The sequence below is a fragment of the Manis pentadactyla genome, chromosome 13 (assembly GCF_030020395.1).
Source record: "Manis pentadactyla isolate mManPen7 chromosome 13, mManPen7.hap1, whole genome shotgun sequence".
Lineage (NCBI taxonomy): Eukaryota > Metazoa > Chordata > Mammalia > Pholidota > Manidae > Manis > Manis pentadactyla.
In genome coordinates this window covers 69,116,138-69,133,649 of record NC_080031.1, presented here as the reverse complement: position 1 = coordinate 69,133,649, position 17,512 = coordinate 69,116,138, and the positions used below count along the sequence as shown (strand labels likewise).

The following is a 17,512-nucleotide window of genomic DNA, read 5'->3' as shown; positions in this document are numbered from 1 at the left end:
CCATCCAAAGATAACTGAGGTTATCGTTCTCTTCTCACCCCTCCAGAGACAAATTCTAAGTATCAGCATAGGTACAGGGCAAGCCTTCTAAGTGAAGGACTGCGGAAAACCCTCCAGTATTTGCATGTCTGTTCGATGAGCCTTTTTCCTGCTGGGTTCTGCCAGGTGGTCCCTGAGCATGTGGGCTGCTCAGCTGTCTCGGGCTCATGTGACTGACCCCTACTTGGAGGGCAGATGGGGCTCTTCCAACATTGGAACAAATCGTTCCCCTTTGGAAGTGAAAACAAAACGTACCACAATCAGGAGTCAGGAGAAACATTAGCCATCTATTTGTGTCATTTCACTAGTGTTCATGAAACTTTCTAATGAAATAGCTAATATGTAATGTTCACATTTGAGCAATAGTCGACACTGCGTCTTCCCTTCCTTCATTATTTTCTTCAATTATAAAACAGGCAGAAAACTATTGATTCTCAGCCATAATCTTGAGTCCATCATGCAGTCAGGATAGGGCAACAGCCTCAAACACCCTTACTGTGTGTACTATCTTCATATCACCTGTACATATTTATTTTTCTTTATAAAAGAAAACAAAACATAACAGTTTTGTTTTCTTAGGCTTGTTCTAAGCAAAAAATATCTATGAAGTTATAGTTTTGATGTGCTGTTCTGTTTCTACATGTATTAAAACAAGTGTACAACTATTAAAGTATGAGATAAAAAGCATTTTCCATCTGCCACCTCACTCATCTTGTGAAACCATAGTAACACACACAAAACAGGTGACACTGGATTGTGTCACAGCCAGTAGTGTGTAGTATGGGACTGAACACAGGGGGAAGTGGGTAGGGTGGCCTATATTCTGCAGGAGGTAGCAACTCCCAGGGGTGAAGTTGAGTATTAAGTTCCAAGGAGGAGGATTTTGGGCCACAGGCAGGTCAGGAAGAGAGGGAACTGGGCCTTCTTTTGGAATTCCTGAGGGAGGCTGGGGGCTGAGGAAGCGCACTGCTGAATTCATAGGTATGCGGGGCTGGCGTTGAAGCGCTATAGTCCAACCTTTCTCCTATTCATCGAATGGCTGCTGCAGGGATGGAGAAAGATAATGATTGCTTTTGCTGGATGAAGCAGAAAGTGTCTACAAAAAGAGCAGAACATGCCACTTGGACATAAGGATTTGGGGACATAGCCCCCCAGTATGCCACTTCTACATCAAGATTATTTTGAGCAGAAGGCAGTTGCGAAGCAGCAGATGCAAGAAAACCTCTTTGCCCTCTCCCTATTTGCCTAAAAGCAACACATAAATTTGTAAAGGTGTTCCCCCTGCACCCCCATCCTGTGCCCCATCCCTCACCACCAGGACAGAAGCTAATCACTGGAGATGATTTTAGACCTTTATCAGCCCAGAGAAGTCTAGGTAACAAATCTTGCTAAAAACCAACATTCATCTACCATTATTTCCCCCCATGTATTTCCCTTTCCATAATTTGCTGCCCCTAGCTCAAAAGGCCTTTTCCTTTATATTGTCACTTTTCTAAACATTTTTTTCCTGTTGTTATTAATAATTCTACATTATTTTCTCCTTGCCACTACTACTGGAATAGAATGAGATTGTTTGATTAAAAAATGGGTGTCTTTTTTTTTTTTTCTTGGGCAAGCCAGTACCATATCAAGGGCTGGGTAAATGATTCCTGTTTTTGTGCCTGCAGTCCAGGGCATGGAAAAAAGACAGGTGTTTTCCAGGGAGAAGAGTACGGACCCGGCAAAAGTGCCCAGCTGAAGTGTGACGTTGCCTGAAAGGGCCTGGGCAGCTGGCTCACATGTGGCCAGCAAGGCTGCAGCTGCCATGGTGCTGACTGCACGGGGAGCACGCGCACATCACAGCCAAAGTGACCCCGGGGGCGCCGGGAGGTGGGCTGCTCTAGGGCAGTGTTTCAGCCAGGACCATTTTCAGCCACATTCCCCTTGGAGTCTGAGTATCGCTTGGGAAAATGACAGAAAAGATGACATAGGGTGTGTGTGTGTGTGCTCAAGGGCCATGTATTTCTGCTGTTGCTAGTTAGTTCTGCAAATCACTAAGTAGAGCAAAGTTGTACGACTGTTTGGATGGAGTGTTATCTAAGGGCCTGACACAGTGCCCCCAGGACACTGCTCTATTACTATTACAGCTGCTGCCAAGTATAAAAAGAGGGACACTTCTATCTTGCTTACTATGCATAGGCCACGCTTCTGAGTTCTTGACCTACAGAAATTCATTTAATCCTAACCATAAATTATCTTTAGTATATCCCCATTTTACCAGGGGAGAAACTAAGCCTACGGTGGCTAATTTGCCCAAGGTCATGCAGCTGATGCAAGGGAGCGCCTTTGAGAGGCCAGGCACCCTGGTCTCAGTCTGTGCCCAGAACTCCTATGCCATTCTGCTTTGCTTACTAAATATCAGGTGGCTGGAGGGGTAGGGGAGACGGTGAGCAGAGGCCTCTAGGACATACTGAGCTTGAGGTGTGTGTAAGCCTATATGGGAGCAGAACCTCAGTGGCGCTTACTCCCCTAGTCATGCCTGAAAGATGAGGGATCTCCTTTCCCCCTTCACTCACACCTAAAATGAATAAAGGAAGATTCAGCTCGGGATTGTCTTTAGAGTGTTTGTGGAAAATGTTACCAGGTTCCTTTTAACAACAAATCCTGTGTGGACAAATACTATGTTTCCTAACATTAATGTTGATCTTTAAGGCATCAGTAGTAAATCGGTGAATTAATGGTTTTGTGTGTTTTAGAACAAGATATAAGTAATTTGATGCTTCATCTGTTTTCCTGGTTCAGTCTGCTGATAGAAATCCATGCAGAATGGTTAAGGTCCTTGAAATAGGATATGTGCATGTAAACTTTTTGCATTTATAATTGGGTTGGCATTCATTTTAATTTTCAAACAGTTGTCACAATGAGATCTTCAAATTAAACCTCTAGGCCAGTATTTGGATATTTAAATGTTAAAAGCATCACATGGCCTGATCGTTCTTGTTTTAGTGGGATTGAGGAAATATTTTTTTGAAATATAACCCCTAGTGTATTGCCTAGTTGCTAAGCTACAGAGTTCTGGAATCATATATAACCAATGTTGGAAATCCACGTGCAGGTTATGTGACCTGAGGCAAATTACTTAACCTCTCTGTGCCTCTCTGTCTTGTGTAAGTGGTCTAATATTATCTCAGGATCTCTGTGTAATTGGCTCTTAGTACAGTGCCTGATACACTGGAGATGTTCAATAAATTTTATGTAGAATGAATAATAAAAACACATTGTGCAATGTTCAATTATATTACAATAAGAATTTCATTCAGTAGAAATATTTGTATTACAAAAAGATCTGGCTCCAGTTCTTTCACACAATGCAAGCTCACTGGCTGTTACATTTGTATTTTAATTACCTGATGGATAATCACCTGGTGCATCTTCCTTCTGACATACTGTATGTAAAACAATCCCCACTGAAAAAAGCAAGCAAATAATCTGAGTATATCTCCCCCACAGTAAGCCCAACTGTGGCTTGAAAATAGCCTCTCAGGAATAAACATAATTTTTTCTTAGCTGTTTCACTCCTACAGTCATCTAATAACTTGGAAGCAGATTAATCCATTAAAAGGTGTACTCCTAGAGTTTAGTAATTGCCAGGAAAGTCTAATCAGATAGCGACTGCTACAGAAGAGCCTTCAAGAAATACTATAATTAAAACATAAAGGTTATGCAAAAGTAGCAAATCAATAGAGACAGTAAACACAGTTTATCAACAGTCCTGAGAACCTCTTTTCAATTCTAAAATGTAAATGGACTTGGGATAGAGTACGAAGCTAGGATGACAGATAGGGTCCCAGGAATGGTTTAATTAACTCCAGTTTCCTGTGTGTTAAAGGTCGCCTCAGCCCACTGGCTCATGTAACAAACCCTCTTAGGATTTCGGTAGCCAGTGTCTGATACGAAGAGCAGGCAACCTTCCTTTCTTACAGGGTTACATTTTGCCCTCCTCCTCTGGAGGCCTGATCAAAACACAGCCCTCTGTTTTTTTCTATAAACATGCAGATATTTTTAATTTCAGCACAAATGGTTTGACTTTGTAATCAAGATAAAAGAAACACACACATACACATACACACACACACACATACACACAGTCTAATGAGAAGAGTCTGTTAGGAAGAATAGTGTAATTAAAATTATATATTAAAATTCACATGTACAGTGTATAGAATTTTACAAAACAAAACTGTGGCAGCTCTCCAGGTGATTCATTTACTGTTTTAATTCTTCTATAATGCAAGCTCTTTTATAATTAGCTGCGGAATTGTGTCATTTGGTTAGTTCAACCTGATGAAAAGGATAAGGAATATTTGCTATGAATGGATATTGAAACCTTCGTCTCTGAGCAGCCCTAGTAGAGAATAGTTCCTTCACTGTTCTTAGCTAGCCATTTGAGATGGAGAATATCTGGTACTTAGCTTGTACTTGTGAATTACCAAAAACTAAAGATGAGAGTAAGCTTCACTCGAAGAATTACAGTACTAAAAAGAAAGCATCACTGTGAGGACCAAGAGTGAGTTAAAAGAAAAACACTTTTTCCAACCTGGGAGAATTAGGTTTCACACAATCAACTTCATCATTAGTAAATAAAGGAGTTACTTAACCTCTGCCTTTGTAGAAGTTCTTGATATTTTGCTTAGTAAAGGTCAACAAACCTATTACAGCTTATTTATTCACTTTGTTAAAAGGTTATTCTTTAAGATTGTGATATAGAAACACATAATACATAATCTTTGTTAATAAAGCTCTGTTTACTCCACCATTTAAAGGGGCTGGTTATTATGTGGGACTCATTAGCACCAGGAACAAGTGACTTTTTCCTGTGGACCCCACGGGAAAGATTATCAAGATGTTGGTAAAGGACTCATTTTCTTTAAATTAGAAATCACCAAGGTGTCCTGCCTGGGCAGAGGATATTAAAAGCCATCTTATTGCAAGATGAGCTGGGGTAAGTGCATCGCTTAGGTTTTGAAATGAAATGTTGAAAATGCTAAGCACTTGTGATTAAAAAATTTTCTCTCTCCCAACACTTAGGGTTTCATCCTGAAGCAGGAATCTAAGCTTGTCCTTTTAAACAATGATTTAGAGAAAGAAATGTAACACCCCCTGCTTGCAACATCCATTTTTTAGTAAATCTATACTTTCTCTGCCCTCCGCCATGTTATCAGTCATCCACATCCCAGAGGAAATACTTCAGGCTTGGGGTTAAATTAAGGTCCTATCTCTAGTGATTGTCTAGAAAGCTGTCTATATTCTCGAACAAACTTATCTGCATTCTATACAGCCATAAATGTTTCCTGCCAAGCAGAGATGCTGGGTTTTTTCCCTCCACTGATGTCAGTGGTAAGATTACTACTTGCCAGTAGAAAATTGAAAGTCACAATTACATTTCATTATAAATTGCAAATAGGTTGAACTTCCATCAGCCTAGTTCTGTGATGCCAAAGCAACAGGAGACATGGGTGCCCCATATTCTTACTTCAAAAAATAGATCTAGTAAAATAATATCTGAAGCAATACTACCTCACACTCTGACAGTTCGGTGATGCTTTTTCTGCTCATTTGGGGGGTAAGTACAGCATCTGAAAAGACCATTGTTTTATAACTTGCTGCTTAAGAAATAAAAAACTGAAAAATGCATGCAACGTAAATCAGAATATTTTCTTTTTGAATTGTCTCAGACATCAGGATTCGTCAAGGTCAGATAGCTAAACTTTCTGAAGAAAACGAGAAACATGTAACACACATACATATTCTTTTCTTCTCACTTAAACCAAACCCATTTATACGCACTTTGCTGATAAATACTGTAAAATACATTTGTTTTCATCATGTTTAGTGAAAGAAATAACAACCAGTATGATCAAGAGTGAAACAAAGCCCAGTTTAAAAAGTGAGAGGTTCCAAAATATTTTGTTATAATGTGACTGAGCTAAGGCCTAGAGGAAGACACCCCAGAGAAATACCACAGTCAGATGAGGGCAATTTATCCTAAGCCACCAGCAAACCATAGCACAGCTGGAGAGAGGGGAGGGACACATTATTTTGTATGTTTAGCTGCCAAATTCATCAATCCATCCATTCAATAAATATACACTGGATACTTACTATGTACCAGGCACAGTTCTAGGCCCCGGGATCTAGGAATTAACATAACAAAGTCCATGTCCTCATAGAGCTTATATTCTAGTGGGAGAAGACAGATAAGCAAACACATAGTTAAATATACACCTCATGATGGATAGTTCTGGGGTGGAAAATGGGGTAGAGAAGGGCACACTGTTTTGTATAGGGAGCTCAGGAAAGGTCTCACAAGGGGACATTCAAGCAGAGATCTGAAGGGAGTGGGGGGATAGGCCATGTGGACATATGGAGGAAGAGCCCTGCAAACAGAGACAATGGCAAGCATAAAGGCCCTGGGGTGAGTGCTCAGAAGACAAGAGAAGGCAGTGGATGGATTAGGGGAGAAGGTGGTGGTGGGTATGAGATCCCCTGTGGGTGTGCCTGGGGTAGATCATGTAGCACTTTGAAGGCCATTGTGAGTACTTTGAGCTCTATCAACAGAAGAGTGTTATGGCCTGATGAAAAGTTTTAGAGCATGGCCACACTGTGTGCAGAACAGCAGGAAGGGAAGAAGGGGAAGGAGGGTTAGGGGACCCCATAAATCATCTAGAGAAGAGATGATTGTGGCTTGGACCACGATACTGACAAGGGAGGAGGCAAGAAGTTGTCGAACTTTAGATACATTTTGAAGGAGTCTGAAGAATTTACTGTCAGACTGAGGCAGTGTTGAGAGAAAGACGACTCCAAGGTTTTTGCTTGGCAAAACTGGAAAAATGCAATTGCCATTTATAGAGATGAGGATGACTTTCAGAGAGGCAAGATTATAGAGGAGGAAGTGTTGGGGTAAGAGCATGACAGTGGTCTTAGGTTTGAGATGCCTATGTGACAGCCAAGTGGAGATGCCAAGTGGAGAACTGGATATATGAGCTGGGAATTTAGGGAGGAGGTCCAGGCTGGAGACACAAATTTAAAGTCATCCAAACATAGATAGTACTTAAATCCAAGAGACTGGATGAGCTCACCCAAGAAGTGGATGTAGACAGAGGAGAATTCTGAATGCTGAACCTAGTTACTCTGTCCTTGTCACAAAAGATTACAAGGAAGACAGTCATAGTGAAAGGGAGGATGGGTCAAATGTGTTTGGAAAGTAGCAACAAAGAAAACTGAGAAAGATGGCTGGTGAGACAAGGAAGATCATCAAAGAAAGACCTGTCCCAGAAGCCAAATGGCAATGTTTCACGGAAGAGGTAATGCTTTATGTCAATGCTGCTGAAAGAGACAGTAGAACAAAGAAATGATTATTTGGTTGGTCTCTAAGAAAGTCACTAGTGATCTTGACAAGAGTAAGATTAGTGGACTGATGAGGATGAAAGCCTGACATGAGTGCATTTAAGACTCAACAGAAGGAAAGGAACCAGAAAATGTCTTGTAGGAGCTTTACTGCCAAGAGAAATAGAAAAATGGGTCAGCCCCTGGAGAAGGGTCTGGGTAGGGTTATTTTAAGATGTGAGATGTTACAGTACATTTGTATGTAGGTGAAAATGATCTAGGAGTATGGGACGCATTGATGATACATGATGAGTCAGAGAAGATAATGTCCTCCAAGTATATTAGGTAAGCACTGACATCTATTTGTAAATTCCACTCCTTGGACTGTACATCCCTTGTGGTTCTACAAGTTCTTTCAACCCTATGTGGTCAAAAGAAATGGGTTGGGGGTTGGACTAGTTGACTTCAAAGATCCCTAACTAGCTGGCCCTATGATTGTCTATGTTCACAAATCTCTGATGTTCAAAAATAGGGGTAATGGTAAACTGTGTAAAGGAGAAACATGAATATATCAAAAGCATCAAAAGTTCAGCTCTCCTACTTTTTGCTGATAAAATCATTTTCAAGTGAGAAAGATAGATGGTAGGGTTGGTCTTGCATTAAAAACATATGTGAATATTTCGGATCATTTACCTTTGTGTAGTGTTGGTTCATATTGAGTTCAGAACCCTGAAGACATGAAGAAAGAAATTTTTCCATGGCATCACTGTAAGTTTTGTTTCATGATATCTTTGTGAGATTGATATGGTCCAACGTTGCTAACAGTATTTTAATGAACAGCATTTTAGGGACCAATGTACTGTCCTATCATGAATACCACAAAATAAATGAAGTCCCACTCTATTTACCTCCCCACTCCACCTCTGAATATCTAACCCACACTTGAAGTTATGGCCCATTTTTGTGACCATCTTTTGAGGCCATCTGATGTAATACATTACCCTTGCAGTCTATTCCGCATTAAGATTATACACTCTTAAAAGTTTCTTTTATAGTTCTGGATAAGTGTGTGTGTGTGTGTGTGTGAACTCAACTAGACAATAGACTTAAAAGCAAGACTAATTTTCTGTAGTTATGTACCACAATGACCCAGCACTTGATTCTATATAGCCTATACTTTCTAGAAATTCTAGTTAGGCCCTTTCATGTTGCTAGAAAATAGATAAGATTGCATTACCTTAACTGAAAGGTAATTATGTAAGGATACACAGGAAAGTTAAGGAAAACAAGTAACTTCCATTGTTATGCCCTAGGTGTTTTGAGACTGCAATGCTGTTCAAGAAATAGAACATGGGTTAAAAACGTTAAATCCCCATCAAACGTATAATGCTATTGACTCCTCAGGAGCAAACATGTGTTGCCCTGATCTTTTGGTGACTTTATCTTTGTTTTTGTTATTTGCAACAAAAGCTTCTCTGGTTTTGCAGCTTGTGCTCCTGCACGGTTGTTCCGCCTGGGAGAATATTTACTTAATTGTGTATTTTGGCCTCTGAGTCTTCTAACAGCTATCCATTCTCCCCAAGACAAAGGCAATGACAGATTCAGGCATTTCCCTGCGTTTCCAGCTACATCACTGGCTGCTGCTTTGTGGACTCATTTTCAGATTCAAAATCTTCCTGGTCATTGAAAGTTGTGGTTTCATGGATATCATGTGGCATTCCTTCTCATTTTCTGCTATACTGTCCCCTAGGCGATTTCATTCAGCCACATTCTTGGTTTTGACTAGTATCTATACCCCTACGATTTCACCTGCTTAACAGCTTCTCCTCCTTCAGAGATATCAGCTCAAATGTCACTTTCTTTAAGAAGCCACATTTGACCCGCCCTCCCTTTCACTGTGACTGTCTTCCTCATAATCTTTTGTGACAAGGACAGAATTTGACGTATGCATAGGGTACTTTGACTATAATCTATTTCTCTCACTGAACTGTAAGATTCATGAGGGGAGATCTTCTGTCTGAGGTAAGCATTGTGTCACCAGCTCCTTGCAGAGCATTGGCACTTAGTGGGAGCTCAAAAATTAATGAAATTGTGAATGAATCAGGCTATAATTTAGATTTTCCCCAGGAATGGAATTCTTGTGCTAAACAATCTCACAGGCAGGCCCCCCATGTCTGATCTGTCAGTAGTGATAGTGGAGTTGAATGGAACCAAATAAGAATCTTTTCTATCCATGTTATTTGGAGAGGGTTTTGGGGAGTGGGAGACCTGTATGCTAATTTCCAATACATTATAGTATCTGTATTCAGAGCTTAACAATGTCCAATTTTTTTTCTTATAGGATTGAATCAGCAACTTAAAGTGTAATATATATTCATCATTGTGACTCCCAGGTAATACGCGCCTGGGAGATCAATGTATGTAGTGACTCACTATGCCTTATAAATGTTTTTTGACAAGATACACCAGGATAAATGTCATGGAAAAAACACGCAAGATAGAATATACTTTTGTGTGTGTTTTGATTTTCAGAATTTGGAGTTGCTTAATATGAAAAGGTGTTTATTTTGTTTTTGTTTGTTTTTGGTTAAAGATGTTAGACTTGAGGAAGGAAGTCAATAGTCTAAGATTTAATAACCTTTTATTTAGAGCTGCAAATAATCTTTTCCCAGATCACTACTTTTTGGTTTTCAAACTGGATTTTAACACTCTATTTTTTAATCAAGATAATTATTTAAATTTTTTATTGCTTTTGTTTTTAACTCTATCAGCATTTATGAATTTATTTGAAAACTATTTAGTAATAAATTAATAACTATAACTAATGCATAGTTAATAATTAGAAATAACTCTTTATCTGGGATTGGTGTGCTCTGTTATTGGTTTAGCTTTTTTCTCAAAGTCATTTATTTTTCCTCAAAACTTTCTGGAGTCCCTTAGTTAAATGTACTACATTACATCCAAAAGAAGAAGAAGGAGAAGAAAAATAGTGCAAATCCAAATGCAACTAAGCAATTTTATAGAAGTGAATAATGTTACTCCTGTTACTTAAAAAAAAAAAAGGATTGTTGACAAATCTGAAGCAATATATGCTGTACTTGGCAGGAGTGAATTAAGGCTGAATCTATTATTTTCTATTTTTATACAAGAATAATGACTTTATTAAATGACATTATTAAGAATTAAACAGAGAAAATTATATAAAGTGAAATTTTAAATCAACCAAAAGACAACCACTCCATATTACCAATGGAGTAATTTGATGAGCATGGATATCCATAAATAAGAGGATATTAAATGGAGAGAATTTTATGAAAACTGTATACTATGTTAATTTTAAAATCCCTTCATGAGATTTAATGAAAAACATGAAAATAATAAATGTAAATTAATTGCTGAATCACAAGTATGTTTCATTTCAAGAAAAAAAGATTCTGAAAAACCTGAAGGTTGGAGTTCCATTCAAAAGTCAAATTCTTAAATGTTAAACAGTATTTATCTATGATCTACTATTAAAGATGCTGACATGTGGACATTAGCACATTAAAACTCCCTCCTCCCACCTTACTTTCTGGTTTTTGATGGTTCTGAATAGTATAATGTCAAGTTTCATAATATGTATATTATATTCTATAATCATATTTCCCCATCTTAAAGTCTTAATTCTGTATTTCCCCATTTTTATGTATCAATTTCTCTAAACTTAAGTTAAAAAAAAAAACTATTTTATATTTAAGTATTTTTTTAATGACTGCCTTGTGAATGGTTATCTACTGAATTTTTGGATCCACTCCATTTTGGAATGCCTATTTTATACACATTCAGTCAAAGTCCATCAGGGGAATGGATGACCAGTCCAGGTCCTTCGAGAAGGGTGGGGTTTGATGGGTGGAGTGAGAGGTTTATTTACTAAATTGTGAGGCAGGCTGGAGAAGTGCCAGTCAGAAAAACTGACATTCAGGAAATCAGGAAGGACAAAAATCTCAGGAACCCATCACTGATGACCTCAGTGGCCACCGGCCCCAAACGGGGGATTTCCAGGAGGATGCCTGGAGGCTACTATGTGCCAAAGCTTACAGTCCTTGACTGTTGCTAACACCAAGCCATGGTCCTTCTGTATCTTTTCTGCCTTCTAAATCCTGTGCAAGTTCCTTTCATTGGCAGGACCCAATCTGGAACTTTGCTGGCTAGGATTAGAGAAAACAGTATTCCCGTCTTTCTACTTGGCAATATGGCAGGAGGTGAGAGAGTAGGGACATAAAAGGGATAAAATTATGCCTGCTACCAATGGACAATCTGGATAATACCTTGACTTAATATTCTGGAGGTACATACTTTTTCTATGACCACTGGCATTGAGTATAGCTAGGAAGCCTGATTAATTTCTTCCTAACCATACCCCTTTTAAAAACTTAGATACCAAAGAACTATTTGATTTATTTTTGAAGTTCAATGTCATTCAGAATCTTGCTATTTCTGCCACATTATATGATTCCCAAGTGTCTAATTTCCCTATAAAAAAGAGTATTATTTTCTCAGCCCTTTATGACTTGCATAGATCAATGGAATGTGAGGGGACATGTGATAGTAGATGGAGGATAAATGTGTCTAACATTTCTTAGGTATTACTTACCAGAATTTATAGAAATACTGCAAAAACCAAAGGTCCACTTCTAAATTTCTATTCTAAGGCAGCACTCAATTATGAGCACAGAGGTGTACACAGGTGTTTAGTGTAACATTGTTCATTTGTAACAGTGGATCATTGGGAATAATGAAATCTTTATTAATAGGGTAATGGCTAAATGAATTATGGGAACATCAAGAACCCAGATACTATGTACTATGTTGGAGTAGGTCTTTATTCATTAATTCTGAAATATCTTCAAACCATACTGCTAAATTAAAATCAAGTGGCAGAAAATAATGCACAGTAAAATTCCATGTATGGAAGACCAGACATATAGTATGTATCACATACCTAGGAAAAAGTCAGAAAATAAATTTCACAATGCTAAATATGGTTACTTCTGGAGTGGTGATGTCTTTGGAGATTGAGAATAGGGTAGGAAAGATACCTTACTCTATGTACTTCTGTATTGTTAGTTATTTTTACAGTGGTAAAGTATTCAAGTGCTATTAATAAATCAATCATGAATAACCCTTAACCACTGTTTTGATAGGTGAGGTGGGAAGAGATGAGTGAAAAAGACCAAGGGAAACAATCATTTATTGAGTAAATATGTGGCATTTCTGGGTCAGGCATTCCACTTAGTCATGTCCAGGGCAGTCTCTGCGATAAGGCAGAGTAATCCCCATGTTAGAGGTGAGGAAACCGAGGTTCAGTGACCTTTAGTGCCTTAACCCAGTATCACAATATTGGCAAACACTAGAGCCAAGATCACCGGGGTGTTTTGCACCTAGACATTCTTTGACTTTGACTTACTCATTTTTCACAAAGAGGTATTCTTATATTGTCTGGGCTCAGCAGAAATTAAACCTTTTTATGTGAACTAAACTTGGAAGTATGAATCAAGAGAGTTTGATATTTTAATAATAGATCTCCTACATGATCATAAAGGTTATTTAAAAATTACCAATGGGAAAATTAGCTAGTCCAGAGAATATCCCAAGAGAATTTTATGAAGTTCTTCTAATTTTAGCTGTTTTATTAACTTGGGTCCATCTAATGAAAACAAATTATTCCTCTTTGTACTCAGCTATTTAATATTGAGCTGGGATTTTCAGAAAGAATAAGTTCATAGCATTGTTATCTGCTCAAAATAACTGCATAAAATCACACCAAGAACACTAACTAATGATACTAAACTATATAGATAATATAAATGGAAGCATCCTAGTCTATTTGATAACTATTAAGGAATGGCTTCTAGTAATTGGCAAAAAGGCTTTACTAGTTCTCCTTAGTTACTAGAGTACATTGACCAATATAATCATTTTTTAATCTTAGAAACTTAAATAGGAATAAAGGCCTTGCTATTGGTATGTGGGCAGAAGGGACAATAAATAAGAGGATGCAATGTCTAAACTCCCACTCCTGGCTGTACACGGTAACACTTTCCAGGTTCTGGAATTCATCCCTTCAGGAGGGAAGTATTAGGGTAGATAAGGGAGTAATGTTTCTCCTAGAAACTAGCCAGAAATGTCAACCACACCTGACTCAGTTTGATTAGAACTTGAATTTTTCATTATCCCTCTCCCCACTCAACTCCCTATAGCTACTCATTGGCCCCAATTTCCATGCACTAGAGAAAGGCGACTACTGCTCTTCTCTGATCCAATGCTACTGTATCAAACTTAGGAGATTCATTGATCTCTATGGCTTATAGCCTCCTAAGTCCCAGTCATAGAAAAGGGGAGTTGAACTGTTTGGCTGAACTCTTTCACGTTACTTAGAGTGGAAAAGTAGTAATCAAAATTAGCCTCTAGCTGCAACAGGTTGATCGGTAACAAGCTCTTCTTGCGTGCACGTTCAGCTACAACATTCTCACTGTCTGAGCCCTGGCACTGGGTGTGTTCCCATGAGAGCAAAAGCAGAGCAACATTTTGAAGGAAAATCACTGGTACATAGGCTGTCACCTATTTTATCTTTTTCATTTGAATCCTCAAGGTCAGATAATAAATGACAGGACTTTAATGAAAACTGCATTCCTGAGTTACGTACATAAACGTCTAGGAAATAGTTTGAATTGGTCAAGTTGAATAGAGAGTCATGTAGAATCTTCAAAGATGGCCCTGAGAAGATTTTAGAGATTGTGTAATTCTCCATTTTACAGACAGGGATGCAGTGTCCCAGAAGATGAAGTAAATTGTGCAAGGCCAAATTGGATAATTAGACGCACACTGAAGTTTTATTTTTCTGCTTCCTAATCTAACTCTGTTCCTAAGTCACATAATGAATCACCAGAAGAATCCGATGACATTGAATGGACATTTTGAACTTGGGAAAGTGTATTTGCCAAGTAAATATGTTGTGCTGAGTGGATGAAATAATGGATGCATATCAGAATCGTGCAATTTTTTAATATATAAAATATTTAAGTGTCCTTGGATATTTGTGTTGTAAACTGACACAGGTTTTTAATTTCTTGTGTAAGAATTTGGCACTATCTATCATTCTATATATGTGTACTTCTTAATATTAAGTATGTTATTAGTGTCATAAAGGTGCAGGAAGATAAAAAAAATGGGCAGGCCCAGATATCTTTCCAGCTTTTCTTCATATTTTTCTCCATCTTCTTTTTTCCCTCTCAGATCATGGAGGAATGGGAGCAGTTATGGCAGAGAGACCTCAGGTGGGTTCAGCAACCAGCAAAGTTTAGTGAATGTCTAAGATATCATTTTTTAAAAGGAGCATTTACTGTTAAACTGAAAACATTCTTTGCTGTTATGACTTAAGACAATTCCTTTTTACCAAGAAAGATATTGGGGCCATTTGGAAGACATTAATTGGATAACACAAACCCCAAGGATGGCTTGGCATCAATAGTTTTGACACTATCCTGACATTTGTCAAGACTCTTCCACTAAAATCACAGGTTTTCTGCATGGCTTTTGATTAATATTATATTATATGATATTTGTGTACAGTTTTGAGAAACTCTGGTCTTTTCCAATAAAATTTGAGAGGATTAGGAATAGTTGATGAAAACTTGAGAGCAATGACTAAATGTAATGCCTGGCCAAAAGCCATTTTGACATGATTAAATTTTGAAGCTATAACATAATAACCAAATTTAAAAAGGTAAGATACTATTACAGACCATATAATTTGGTGTATATCATTGGATTAGAGGTCAGAATTTAATGTATGACAAAGGGGTAATCTTTATTTCTATGTGACATATTTACTTCTTTAAGGAACAATGATGTAAATGTATTATACTAAAAAACTTTAAAAATAATCACAATATTTACTTTTATGTAGGTCATTGAGAAAAAATATTCTGTTCTTGGCATGGTAATATTCCACGTATTTTTTTCATTCTAATTTTCATACATTTGCCATGATATAGGTGTGGTATTTCTCCCACTAGTTCATCTCCTTGTGAGACATTGTGATTTATTTTTTCACTTGATGCAAATGAACATTTTCATGAATAGTTTGCATGATTAAAAGTGAAACATGCTGCTTAAACTTCCTTATCAACTAAGTGGTGTATGCTGCCAACAGTCTTGGAAAGCATAAATATTTGTAGAAAATCTTGACAAAAGGAGAAAAGTCTAAATGTTGTTTGGTAGAAATATGGTACAATGATTTATCCATTAAAGAGCCATCGACTTAATGCTAGCAGTTTTGCATTATTTAGTTTCTTAATATACAGTTTTAATCAGTCAGAAAACTCCAGTAGCCATTTCCACTTCTTTAAAATGATAAAAAGTTTAAAGAATTGTCTTTTATAATCTGCTTAACTGAGAAAATTTAGACACATTAACATCAGTTTCACTTAAAAAATTCAGTTTTCAAATGAAAGGCTGATTGCAATAATTGACATTAAGTGCTGTTTTGAGTAGCAAACCAGTGACTTCTTAATTGACATTAAACAGGAAAAGTTTGTGAAATGATATTAAATTAACATTTATATCAAATTAGTAAAAAATAGTTTGGAGGATGAGAAAAGAACTTCCCACTAGTGGGAATTTCCATTAATAGGGTTGATATTAAATGAACTTGATAGTAGGCAAGGGGGAAAAGATGTCTGGCTGCCTGGAAATGAAAGTCAGTGAGCAGAGAAGAAACTGCTAGAAACAGCATCAGCTTCAAGAGAGATGACGTGAGTTTTATTAGTAAAGTGGTTAAAGAAATAGCATGAACTGCTTAGTAAAGAAGAAGAACAGGTCAGGTGAATGGTCCAGAGAAAATTTATTTTATAAACCATACCTTTCAGATGCTGATTATCATTACAGATTTGAAAAAACCTCATTTACAGAAAGGTTCCTTCATTAAGGAACAGAAATGGGATATTATTTTCAGTATTTAACAGAATGATTTTAACAACTAGTTAGTTTTGTGATATTTGTTTTATCAGGTTTTCTTTTATGAGCATAAGGCTAAAAAATAAAGTCTTAGATGTTTGTTGACTAAAGCATTAAATTATTGGACTATTTAATCTGCTTACAGAGTCATTCCCTAAATGTCCTTAGGTGGTAGAAAATGAAGAGAAAAATTAACAGAAAAGGTAGGAAGAACTATGTTTTACCGATGATCATCCAACTGCTGTGCTTTATTATAAAGAGTCAGTCCAAATTGTTTTCGCAGATCTCATACAATTATGCTTTAAAATGCTCATTTCCTATTAACAGCATGAGGATTATCAGATGATAAAATGTTACAGACAGACTGTCCCAATGATGGATAGTTTTGGTACACTGCTCTTTTCCAAAAATAGAAACTTCAAATACCAGATACTTGTTTTGATAAGACTCAGCTAATTAGATACACCCCCCTAATTTGTCTTCTAGAGTTAATGACATAAGCAGTCACGAACAGGAGAAAAAGCTTTTTTTGGTGGTTTTGGCAAAGGCATCATCAGCCATTTCCTGAGGTGTCTGTACCAGCAGAGTGAGCTGGGACGCACAGCACCCAGTCGCTGGTTTTGATGGCACAAATTCCTGAGATATATGGGCAGCGGTGGTCCCCACTGCATTGGCTCAGTGGTATGTTTGGACTGTAACTCTGGCTGTCTGGCTTCCCTCAGTTCCGAGCTAGGCTGCCCAGTACTCTCAGCGAGTCCATGGCCTGCCTAATAAAGTTGCAATAATTTCCTTTTCTCTTGAATAAGTCTGAATTACTCTCTGTTGGTTGCAGTAAGAACCCTGACTGATATAAGTAACTTGCATTGAATTATATGGGACTATAACATATAGTGGGTATTCAATAAATATTTGTCAAGTGCATCAAAAAATGGGAATATGACTCTTGAATCTCAAATGCAAATTTACCTTCTCTTGACACCAGTGTCTCTGCTGATAAATGAAATGTCTCGAGGAAATGTGTAAGCTGTCTCTGCAATACTTTGACCAATGACAGGCAGCTCTGAGGGTTCTCAGCAAGAATGGCATGGAAAACTGTAGTCACAGTCATGCA

The 17,512-nt window shown here is 37.7% G+C and overlaps 1 protein-coding gene across 1 annotated transcript in view; it reads left to right on the top strand.

The window, feature by feature from the left end:
- LOC130680328 (tigger transposable element-derived protein 1-like) overlaps window positions 1-17,207 on the top strand; it is a 36,359-nt gene extending 19,152 nt beyond the window's left edge. The window contains exons 2-3 of the mRNA XM_057490653.1: window positions 14,680-14,720; window positions 16,888-17,207. Of these exons, the coding sequence (XP_057346636.1) occupies window positions 14,680-14,720; window positions 16,888-16,893 (47 nt within the window). The 3' untranslated portion in view covers window positions 16,894-17,207. The remainder of the gene's footprint in view (window positions 1-14,679; window positions 14,721-16,887) is intronic.
- The last annotated feature ends 305 nt before the right edge of the window (window positions 17,208-17,512 follow it).